The sequence below is a fragment of the Chiloscyllium plagiosum genome, unplaced genomic scaffold (assembly GCF_037043375.1).
Source record: "Chiloscyllium plagiosum isolate Xiang-an unplaced genomic scaffold, Cpla_swu_hap1 HiC_scaffold_8, whole genome shotgun sequence".
Classification (NCBI taxonomy): domain Eukaryota; kingdom Metazoa; phylum Chordata; class Chondrichthyes; order Orectolobiformes; family Hemiscylliidae; genus Chiloscyllium; species Chiloscyllium plagiosum.
Window position 1 is genome coordinate 99,183,713 of NW_028270146.1, and position 12,335 is coordinate 99,196,047.

At 41.5% G+C, this 12,335-nt stretch overlaps 1 protein-coding gene across 2 annotated transcripts in view; it reads right to left on the reverse strand.

The window, feature by feature from the left end:
* eif2ak4 (eukaryotic translation initiation factor 2 alpha kinase 4) overlaps positions 1-12,335 on the reverse strand; it is a 128,399-nt gene that overhangs the window by 4,659 nt on the left and 111,405 nt on the right. For both annotated transcript variants that reach the window (XM_043698267.2, XM_043698269.2), the window contains 6 exons: positions 11,795-11,904; positions 9,856-9,914; positions 7,626-7,723; positions 5,757-5,825; positions 2,257-2,301; positions 1,544-1,662 (listed from right to left, as the gene is read on the reverse strand). In XM_043698267.2, coding sequence (XP_043554202.1) covers positions 1,544-1,662; positions 2,257-2,301; positions 5,757-5,825; positions 7,626-7,723; positions 9,856-9,914; positions 11,795-11,904 — 500 coding nt within the window. The remainder of the gene's footprint in view (positions 1-1,543; positions 1,663-2,256; positions 2,302-5,756; positions 5,826-7,625; positions 7,724-9,855; positions 9,915-11,794; positions 11,905-12,335) is intronic.

Sequence of the window (12,335 nt, forward strand, 5' to 3'; positions counted from 1 at the left end):
CCCTTAGGTTTCTCCAATGCTTTTTCTCTGTTGGCATTAAGTTCCTCACCTTCTTTAGTCATTCTGTTATATTGTGTTTCGTCAATGCAAATTCATTGTAACAACTCACAAATGGGGGATGCAGTTTCTAAAGCGTGGAACGTTTAAAACATGTTGGCTGTAACGCCAATACAGCACCAACATATTTAAATGTTATTTCTAGTGTAATTTTTCTATAAGATGAGGTTGCACAAGAACACGATGATCGCATTATAGAAGAACTGACTGTACAGTAACTTGTGTCTCTATTGTCAAGTCTGATACAAAAGTATCTTCTTCACTGCTGTCATTTCCTTTGATAATTCCAAAAACAGAGTCCTCTGGCTTATTTCCATTTTTTGCAACATTATAAGCCTCTTTTTACATTCTTACATACTTTGAAATAACTAGAACTAGGGGGCATAGCCTCAAAAGGAGGGGGGGGAGGGGGAGAGGATTTAGGACTGAGCTAAGGAGGAATGTCTTCATCCAAAGAGTTGTGAATCTGGAATCCCCTGCCCAGTGAAACAGCTGAGACTCCCTCATTGAATGTTTTTAATGCCAAGGTAGGTAACGTTTTGAATAGTAAAGGAACTAAGGGATATGGTGAGCAGGCAGGCAAGTGGAGGTGAGTCCACGAAAAGATCAGCCATGATATTTTTCAATTACCCCCTATTTCTTGTGTTCTGAGTAAGTCATTGATAGCACTTTCTCACAGAATTTTTGTATGAAATACAATGAATTTTTATTCACGATTTTAATTCACCACCACTTTAAATGTTTTCCATTGTTTACTTACTGCTATAACTTTTAGTTTATTTGTCCATCATAAATCCAAAACAACAATCTTGAGAGGAGCAGAGTGGATCACTCTGCAACTTATTCTGGACATCGCTAATGTATTGTGACTATTTCACCACCAGAGTATCTTCTTCTGTGAGGTTTCTAATTACCCATCCCACATTACACAGTATGAACAATAATATGGTTTTACATCCAAGAAGGTATACTCTGTATCTAACCCCTTGCTTTACTATCTTGGGAGTGTTTGATGGGACAGTGTCAAGGTAGCTTTACTCAGCATCTAACCCCATGTCCTGGGATACATAAAACAAAAAAAATGTAATGGATGCCTGAAAAAATGGGGTTGAGCCTCATTCTCCAGCTTGATGAGCACAAAACTACAAATTTCATTTTAGTTTGGCTTCTAGAATGGATTCGCAGTTGTAGTTATTCAGAAATAGCATCATGAACTGGGAATGTAAAGCCTGCTATATTCCAGAGTTTCGTGGTATTTCTCAAGGGGTCAGAATATCTAATCAAAGTTTCATCTACTGTACTATCCCCCAATTCTCCCATGCAGTATCTGGAGCAACATCCAGGAATATGCCCATTACAAGGAACCCTCCCCCACTGCCTCTACAAACAGTACCCATCACAACAGCCAGGAACTTCACCAATGTCGCAATACAGCAGCCAGAAATCTCTCCCACTACTCAAGTACTCAAATGTGCTTCCATCTTACCTCTTGATCAATTTGAAGTGATGGATTTGGTCACAGATGGATTTCAGGTAGCGCTGTTTAGTTGACCGGGAAAGCAGATGTTGTACACTGACATTGAACGCTTGCTCATCTCCACCGTACTAGGACAGCAGGAATAACAAATCAGAGCAGAACACAACATCCAATAATTCCAATACTGATATACTTGCAGAGTGTTGAGGTGACCCAACAGAAAGTACACTCTCAGATTTGCTACTGATCAATAAGGAGAACGATGCAGAATACACAACCTAGAATTAGGCTCTGTTGAAGCCATACAGATCAGAAGCTGTGGAGTTTGATCAGTGGCTCCAGCAGAGAATTATCTTGTGTCAGATGTCAATCGTTGTTTTACAACAGGTCTCAGCAGCTCTAGGCTTGGCAATGAAAAAATCTGATCAAAGGAGGAATCAGTCTGGGCTGTGATCCCAGTCATACCATGGATTAACCAGCTAACCCAAACTACCTTGAGGAGTGAGTAGGTTTGTGACAGATCTGTAACAGATTAACCATTTTTACTACAGTATGGAGGGGGCCTGTGAGAAAATGAAGGAAGTGAGAGAAAATAAGCAAAAATGTGAGAAAATAAGCAGATTTTATAAACAAAAAGAACACAACAGTAAGCTGTGTGAGTCTTCACCAAACTCCCTGGGAAATAACAGTCATTTACTAATGATATATAAATGAAATCTTACCTCAAGCGATAAGAAGCTGATCAGAGTTTCCTTCGATATGTCAACCTGCAAATTACATCACACACCTAGTTGCATATGTGATTTATTTCCCCAAATTCTACAGCTGGTGGAATTTAAATTCAGTTAATAAATCTGAAATATAAAGCAGTAACAAGTGACCATGAATCCTTTGCTGATGGTGCATGGCCCATCAGGATCACTAGTGCTCTTCAGGAAATGAAATTTTGCTGTTCTGACCCGGTCTGGTATACGCGTGACTCCAGACCCACAACAGTACGGGTGACTCTGAACTGCCTCTGAAATGGCCTACAAAGCCACTCAGATCAGGAGCAGTTAGGGAGAGGCACCGAATGCTGGGCCTGCCAGTGTCACCCACATCCCGTGAAAGAACGACAAAGCAAAGGTCCACGGGTCAAATCACATTCCAGACATTTTTAAGCAGTAAATCCAGGCTGACCTTTCATTGCATTACCCTTGCCTACCAATAATCTACCATCTCAGCTTTGAAATTTTCAATTCACTCTTCAACTCATCAGCTTTTTGCAAGAGTGGGAAAGATGATCAAGCATCCCAGATTTTCTGGAGCCATACCCTAATGAGGCTTTTTACCCCTCGCCTTGGGTGAGAGCATGTTCTGTGTGAGATTTTTGAAGCAGCAGAAATTGGAAAGTTTGTGGTTTGTGTTTAAGGCTGGCCAGCAGGTAGATCTGAAAGGCAACAGCATAACGGCCCAGGCGACTATGCCCATCACCATACACATCCACTTCACCAACGTGCATGTTTACCAAACCATCCTGCTCTCTCAGGTTCATTCGGTGACCCCACCTCACCAACACACTCACAAATTTCCAGAGCATTTGTGTGAGGAAGTGCCTCCGAACACCCCTGTAGAATGACCTAACTTTAATTTTAAGGTTATGCCGTCATATTCTACATTCTCCTACAGGAGGAAAGAGGGAATTCCTGTCTATCCTAAAAAGAAATTCACATAGCTTAAACACTTCAATTAGATCACCCCCTTAATGGTGAAGAGTGTTTAAGAAACCAGTCCTTGTAATTTAGCCCTTTTGGCCTAGAATTATTCGAATGAATCTGTGTTACACCAATCTTTTCAAGCCAACATACGTTTCCTGAGCTTTAATGTCCAAAAACTGAAGAATATTTCAGAGTGGCTCTAATCACTACTTTATGAATTATGCTTGATATAAAGGCCAACATTGTTCCTGTCCATTAATTATTACTAATACCAAACATGTATTTCTCAACCATTTTGTTTCTCCACACTTCTATTTTTAAAAAATATGCTGATCTCTCTACTTAGCTTCAAAGTTCTCAATATGACTGCACATTCACAGACTCATCATCAAAGGGAAAGACATCAAAATGGGAAGCTCTGCTTAGACCAACTCTACTAAATCAGGGCGCTTTGTATAAGCCAACTTTAACAGCAAGGAGGGGACATGAAAGGTCCTTAGTCGGTAGGATTAGGGAAAACCCTAAGGCTTTCTATAGGTATGTTAGGAATAAAAGAATGACTAGGGTAGGAATAGGTCCAGTCAAGGATAGTAGTGGGAAGTTGCGTGTGGAGGCGGAAGAGATTGGGGAGACACTGAATGAATACTTTTCTTCAGTATTTACTCAGGAACAGGGCATTGTCGTCGATGTGAATACTGAGTCACAAATAAGTAGAATGGATGGCTTTGAGGTATGTAGAGAAGAGGTGTTGGAAATCCTGGAAAAGGTGAAAATAGATAAGTCCCCTGGGCCTGATGGCATTTATCCTAGGATTCTCTGGGAAGCAAGGGAGGAGATTGCAGAGCCATTGGCCTTGATTTTTATGTCCTCTTTGTCTACTGGAGTAGTGCCAGAAGACTGGAGGATAGCAAATGTGGTTCCCTTGTTCAAAAAGGGGAGTAGGGATAACCCTAGTAACTATAGGCCGGTGAGTCTCACTTCTGTTGTGGGCAAAGTCTTAGAGAGAATTGTAAGGGATAGGATTTATGCACATCTGGATAGGAATAATGTGATCAAGGATAGTCAGCATGGTTTTGTGAAGGGCAGGTCGTGCCTCACAAACCTTATTGAATTCTTTGAAAAGGTGACGAAGGAGGTTGATGAGGGGAAAGCTTTTGATGTGGTGTATATGGATTTTAGTAAGGCGTTTGATAAGGTTCCCCATGGTAGCTACTGCAGAAAATACGGAGATATGGCATTGAGGGTGAGTTGGAGGTTTGGATTAGGAATTGGCTGGATGGAAGAAGACAGAGGGTAGTAGTTGATGGCAAAGTTTCTTCATGGAGTGCCGTCACTAGCGGTGTTCCGCAAGGATCTGTTTTGGGACCATTGCTGTTTGTCATTTTTATAAATGACCTGGAACAGGGGTTAGAAGGTTGGGTGAGCAAGTTTGCGGATGATACGAAAGTCGGAGGAGTTGTTGACAGTGAGGAAGGATGTGGCAGGTTACAGCAGGATATAGAGAAGCTGCAGAGCTGAGCAGAAAGGTGGCAAATGGAATTCAATGTAGCTAAGTGTGAGGTGATTCACTTTGGGAAGAATAACAAAAAGATGGGGTACTGGGCTAATGGTCGGATACTTGGTAGTGTGGATGAGCAGAGGGATCTTGGTGTCCATGTACACAGATCTCTGAAAGTTGCCACCCAGGTAAATAGTGCGGTGAGGAAGGCATATGGCGTACTGGCTTTTATTGGTCGAGGAATTGAGTTCCGGAGTCCTGAGGTCATGATGCAGTTGTATAAGACTCTGGTGCGGCCGCATCTGGAATATTGTGTGCAGTTTTGGTCGCCATACTATAGGAAGGATGTGGAGGCACTGGAACGGGTGCAGAGGAGGTTTACCAGGATGTTGCCTGGTATGGAAGGAAGATCGTATGAGGAAAGACTGAGACACTTGGGGCTGTTTTCATTAGAGAAAAGAAGGTTTAGGGGTGACTTGATTGAGGTGTACAAGATGATTAGGGGGTTAGATAGGGTTGACAGTGTGAACCTTTTCCCGCGTATGGAGTCGGGTATTACAAGGGGGCATAGCTTTAAATTAAGGGGGGGTAGATATAGGACTGAAGTTAGGGGTAGGTTCTTCACTCAGCGAGTCGTAAGTTCATGGAATGCCCTGCCAGTAGCAGTGGTGGACTCTCCCTCTTTATGGGCATTTAAGCGGGCATTGGATAGGTATATGGAGGATAGTGGGTTAGTATAGGTTAGGTGGGCTTGGATCGGCGCAACATCGAGGGCCAAAGGGCCTGTACTGCACTGTATTCTTCTATCTATCTATCTAAGTCTGTTTTCTCAGTGCAAAGAAGGGACACACTAAAAAATGTGCCATTCAACCCTCCCCCTATCTCTTTGACTCAGTGCCTTTCTTCAGGCACTGAATATGCAATGAGTGCCCCTCTCCCCAATGATCGTGGCAGCTCCACAGTTGGCTGCAGCTTCAGATTCTAAATCTGCCCAGCACCAGCACATGTCAATGTTTCAGTGACTTACCGCTAAAACCTCAATGTCATTGCTTTTCTGCTGCAGGTTACTGACAAAGGTTTGAAGTCTTGAGAGAACCTGAAAAGCGAAGAGCTGCTTTAAGAATGACTTAAGTTGGGTACAGGACATTAACATCATGAAAGAAATGGTGCTTGCTGTCCTGTCCTCTCAAAACCATTCACTGTTGTGTAGTCATCAGTTTTTACTCTTGTAGGTTTTGTTAATCTACATGTTTAGTAGACAGTGATGAATATCTAACTACATAGTTGTGCTCACCTGCAAAGATTATGCTATTTTGGAACTTACATGAGTATGAAGTGAGCTGCGCAGCAAGAGCTTTTCTGTTGAAGGGAAACAGCCGATGGAAAAGGGAGGAGTTTAGATTGCTAGCACTTAAATTAGAATGGAAATAACAATAGCATTGTACAATTGTTAAAAGATCACCCAGTAAAATTTTCCACAGGATTTGAAAACAATCATTAATAGAAAGTTGGACTTGTTGAGAAGGCCAGAATTTATTGCCTATTCCTAACAGTGCTGGTAAGTTGCCTTATTGAACAGCTGCGGTACATTTGGTGTAGGGGTACCCAAGCTATTCCCACATATTTCCTGCCCTTGTCTTTTGAATTGATGGATTTGGAAAGTGTTGTAAAAAGAACCTTGGTGAGATGCTGCAGTGCATATTGCTGTGTAAGTGGTATGGGGTAGTGGATGGTTAAGCTTGTGGATGGGTGCTAAACAAGCACACTGCTTTAATACAAGCTAAATACTACAAATGCTGGAAACCTGGAATAAAAGAAGAAAATGCTGAAGAATCTCAGAAGTTCTGAGTGGTGCCTTCTAGATGGTAGGCAGGCTTTGGTGAGTCAGGGAACGATTGACTATGAATCCTGTGGAAAGTCAATGACTTGCTCTATGGTTTTGGACAATAGTAATCCCTCGTGTGCACAAGGTAGGAGGTTCAGCAATGATAATGTCATCAACTGTCATGGAGAAATGGTGAGGCATGCTCCTCCTGGATGTACTTTTGTAGCCACCTGTCAGCGCAAGACTGGATGTTGTTCAGGTCTTGCTGCATGGGCACACAGAAGCTTCAGTATCTGAGCAGTCAAGAATCACATTGAAGGTTGGTGCGACTTGAATCCTTAGTTTCTCATTTAATGCATTATGTTGGCTAATCTCTCAAAAAAAGAGGTAGTTCTCCCTTTTCACACATATATCACCTATGAAGAAGCATTCTAATAGAGCTCTGAATATAACATGTCTTCCTGAGGAGTTTTGTTGGAGCATGACTTAAGAATAATCGGTGCTGCCATGTGCATTGGAAGGGAAGAGAGTGTGAAAGCATCACAGGAGGAGCCAGTAAAATTATCCCTCGAGAGATCTGGGCATGAGGTCTATTTTCAGCTTAGGTCAATGGCAGAGTATGAGAAAATGGGAATGAAGCATTAAATAAAATAAAGCACCAATAACACAAATCAAAGAAATTACCAACAAAACCAACAGGTTTAATCGGAAGCACTAGCTTTCAGAGCACTGGCAACCATTTGATGAAAGAGCAGCACTCCGAAAGCGAGTGCTTCTTATTAAACCTGTTGTACAAGAACCTGGTGTTGTGTGATTTTTAACTTTGTACACCCCAGTCCAACACTGGCATCTCCAAATCATGACCAATAAAACCAATATCCAACACATTTCAGTTAGAATCTATTATCACTGGCAGCTGATAGAGGGTTCAATTTTTCAAATCTACAATGATCTGATCTGACAGTGCAGTGTTATCTGGCAATGAGGTATTTTCTTTCCAATCTCAGCTACAGTTTGGTTTAGGTTCTGTCTAAAGTGTAGAAGCACCTAGAGAGGAGATCCACTTCTTACCTTTTCCTCATACCGCCGTTTCATGCTTGCTGACAGTTTCTCAGGTGAAATTAAATTAAAATTTGGCACTAACGAGCTTCCATGTGATTCAAAAGGTCCTGTGGGTGAGGGCAAAATGGCAAAGAGACACTTTTGACATACCTGGTGAAGTAGACAAACATTACTTTTAAGAACAGAATGTTATAATTATTTAATATACTGCTCAAACCATTGACAGGAGATGAGAGCACACAGATATTTCAATCCCTATCTTAAAATTATCCGGCCTTGCAATATGCCTTATAGTCAAATCACCTCATCCTGACATCCTATGCCTCCAATAGGAGTTTTCTTCAGAACCCTAAATTGGACAGCATTTGCTAAATAATCCAGCATGCCAATAATAATACTGACAATTAATTTAAGATCATCAGTCAGGTTCACATGTGGCTTGTACCTGCCAAAAACTACATATATTAATACGTGGTCCTGTTCTTTAGAGATGGAAATAACATATACATGTTGCTAATTTCAACATTGTCAAAAAGCTTCAATAAAACTTGGCCTTTTTCAGCAGTACTCACGTTCTGTACTATTTCAAGATATTCTTAAGCTAAATTAAAGATTACTGAGGTTAACTAATCTATTGTGTGAGTCAGAATCTTACTGTGTCTATTGTAAGATTCAATGTCAAGAACAGCTCACAATTTCTAAAACAGAGTGAACACATTTAAAGCTGGAAATGCTCAGCAGGTCCGACAGCCATGGAGAGAGAACTAGCATCATTAACAATACATGTCAATAACCTTCCTATTAGAAACATGGAAGCACTGAGGACATGGAGTGTATTATGAGTGCACACCCATCACCAAGAGTGGCACAGTAGCAACACAACTAACTGAAAACTAACAAGCACAAGAGTCAGCAAACAGTAAGAGATCTGCGAAGCAAATGAAACACCACTGAAAATGAGAATGACAGAGCTGCTGGAACCTCAAGAATGCACATGCTGCACAATGTGGGAACTTCATCACCCATGTCCTGGATGATCATTTGTGCAGCAGGTATCATCGGGTGCAGCAGCTTGAGCTCTGCAATTAGGAACTGAGTAATGGCATCAATGCATTGCATCGACAAAGCTGAGAGCTACATCAATGGATCATTTAAGAGGACGCAGGGAAGAAAGGGAAATAAAGTAACCAACACATAGTCACTGAAGACCAGACAGGTAGAATAGGTACCCTCCTCAGTGCATCAGGCTCACCGCCCAGTATTCAGTTCTGAATATCAATCAGAATGATGGCTCACGTGAGAAGTGTACCCAGAGTCAAGACTATGGCACCATGAGTCAGCTGCATAGGGGACTCATGGAAGACTGGAAGAGCAATATTGACAGGAATCTGACAGGTTATGGAACAGGTAGATTTGTCTGTGGCCATGGTACAAATCTACAATCGCATGTTGTTTTCCTGGTGCCAGGATAATGCATGTCCGTGGGCACCAGTGTGTGTTTGCATGTATGGTGGTGGGTATGTGTGTCTATGGGCATGTGTGTATGTGTGTATGTGTGTGTGTGGGCATGTGCACACGTGTATATATAAGCCAGCCAGCAGGTGGTGCTTCAAAGTAAATGGTGGCCTTGGCAATAATGTTCTTTAAGAACAAATGAATCAGATTTACAAAAAGAACTAAAGGAATTTCTTTCTTTCTTTAAAAATAAAAAAAATTATCTTGGTTTGTGAGACTGCATCAGTGGTAAAGCCACAGGTAACCCAGGGCATGTCTCCATTATCAAAGTAGCTCCAGAGTTGGAGGGCAGCTTTTGCTAAAAAAAACATTTCTGCTGCAAGATAAAAATTCAATTGTTCTAAGGAATGTCACAGTAACAAACTGAACTCAAACAGTGCCAGTCAAAGCCTTAATATTATTTCAATTAGGATTTTTTTAAAATCTTCAGCATGCTCTGAAGAGGTGGAATGTTGTAGTTACCACCAATGCTAACTGCCCTGTCTGCATTGTAAAGTCGCCAACCCTATTTATTACTCGTTTCCCAAATCGACTCAAAACACTGGAAAAAATTATACAGATCTCAGGATGTGAAATGGAATTGGACTCATAAATGGTAAACCAGTGAATTCTCATGGTTGGAATCAATCACCCATATTATTCAACACACTTGTCCCACTTCACAGTGACAGACTAAGACAATGGTAAATGTTGAAACCATGCTTGGTCACGGAGCTAACAGTACCTGCAGAATTGCTGAGTGATCCCTTCAGGTTCTGAGAGGAGGGGCTCTCTGGAGATTCCCTGTTTAAAAGAAAACACAAGGAAGATGGTCAACAGAACCCAACCTGGGAAACCACAAGCCTGGTAAGGATAGGAGTAGTCAGGTCAAGAAATGATCAGTTATCATAAGTCGATTTCATTCATTTTCGCTTTTTTTACATGACCATTCAAAACTTCTCATTTGAATAACTTGCGCCTGATGTGACCATTCAGCTGCAGAGAGGAGGCCATAGAGCTCAAGGGTTCAAGTATATTATAACCAGCAGTGAGACAAAGAGGCCCATGAATTACGTAGGACAGTATATTCTTGCTTCTGTGCTCTATGAAAGGCAATGATCTCTTCCCTCATGTAACTGGTGGTGAATCACACACGTTAAGAGGATTCTACTTTTAATAGTATTTTCAAACCAAGACACAATGAGACAATAAAGGATTGCAGTTTGAAGAAATCACAATTGAATAAGTAAAACATTACAGGAGTCCCTTTAGTTTGTTGTGTCTGTTCTGCAAGAGAAACAGTCAGTCCCATTCTCTCCTTGACCCTACAATTACCTCTCTTCAGATGCTTAATCAATTTTCTTTTGAAAGCCAACATTGAAACTGTCTCCATAAACTTCCAGGCAGTACCTTCCAGATCCTAACCTCATGTACATCTGTAACCTCTAGCCCTCAAATTCTCTATCAAATGGAATGGTTTTTCTCTGTCCAGGAACTTCAAAGTCTTGAAAGTCTCTATCAAATCTCAAACATCCCCATCTTCTCAATTTATCCACACACCTGAAGTGCCTCATTCTTGGAAGCATTCTTATCAGTCTTTTCTGAACCCGCTCTGATGTCTTCACATCCTCCCTGAGGTGTCATGCCAGAAATGGACACAATGCTACAACTGAGGTAAAAAAATCAAAGTTTTATAACTGCTCAAAATTATTCAGAAAGTCCACAATCCCATATACTTTATTAATTGTCTCAACCTGCCCTACCTCCTCCAATGTTTTAGAACATAGAACAGTACAGCACAGCACAGAACAGGCCCTTCAGCCCACGATGTTGTGCCGACCACTGATCCTCATGTATGCACCCTCAAATTTCCGTGACCATATGCATGTCTCTTAAATGTCTCCAATGACCTTGCTTCCACAACTGCTGCTGGCAACGCATTCCATGCTCTCACAACTCTCTGTGTAAAGAACCCACCTCTGACATCCCCACTATACTTTCCTCCAACCAGCTTGAAACTATGACCCCTTGTGTTAGTCATTTCTGCCCTGGGAAATAGTCTCTGGCTATCGACTCTATCTATGCCTCTCATTATCTTGTATACCTCAATTAGGTCCCCTCTCCTCCTCCTTTTCTCCAATGTTTTCTGTATACATATCCCCAGGTCTCCAACAATTCCACTGCATGTCCGCCATCATTCTCACAGTTCACAATATTTCCAAGTCAATGTGAACCATAATCCTAAACTCGGATCCCAACGTTCCACAAAATACAATACTACCGAAACATTCACTAACCCTACACATCACAGTTAAATCCAAAAGTCATCAAGGGCCCTTCACTGAATCAGTAGAAGACAGACAGGAATTCTGATGATGTTGACTGCAATTAGCTCAGAATTAAGAGTCCATTGCGGAAAATCCACAATCTCCTTTATCAATTAAAAAAAAATAGTAAGATTTGTTTCTACTCTTTCCTCTTGCATTTTCAATATGAATCCAAATTCTTTGGTTCAGATTCACAAGTCTCCTGTACTTCAGAACCCACTACCTGATCTGAGCTGAACTTCTCTATGCTGGTGAACACAGCCTTGGCCTCCAGTCTCCCCTTACTCTACTAGCTAGTTCATACAAGACACCAATCATCACAATCGTTGACCCTCTGGTCTACAGTAAAACTCTCACCTGTTGCTCTTTTCGTCTGAGATTTTAGATTTGATTTTCTTTAAGTGCTCCACTACCTCTGCTTCCAGAATTCGTTTTTCAGTCTGTTTGTCCTTTTCAAACGATCGCACCTGAACACAACAAAGGAAAAATCATCACAACATGACAAATGCCCAACTTCCTCGGCACAGTCATGAATTCAGAATTGCTGTCTTAGCACAGCCATGCAGCCGGGAATTAGAGTCATAGAGGTGTACAGCACAGAAACAGAACCTTTGGTCCAACTTGTCCATGCCAACCAGATATCCTAAATTAATCTAGTCCCACTTGCCAGCATTTGGCCCATATCCCTCCAAACCCGTCCTATTCATATACCCATCCAGATGACTTTTCAATGTTGTAATTGTACCAGCCTCCACCACCACCTCTGGCAGCTCATTCCATACACGCATCACCCTCTGCATGAAAAAGTTGTCCCTTAGGTCCCTTTTAAATCTTTCCCCTCTCATCTTAAACCTAGTTTTGGACTCCCTTACCTTAGGAAAAAGACATTCATCTTCCA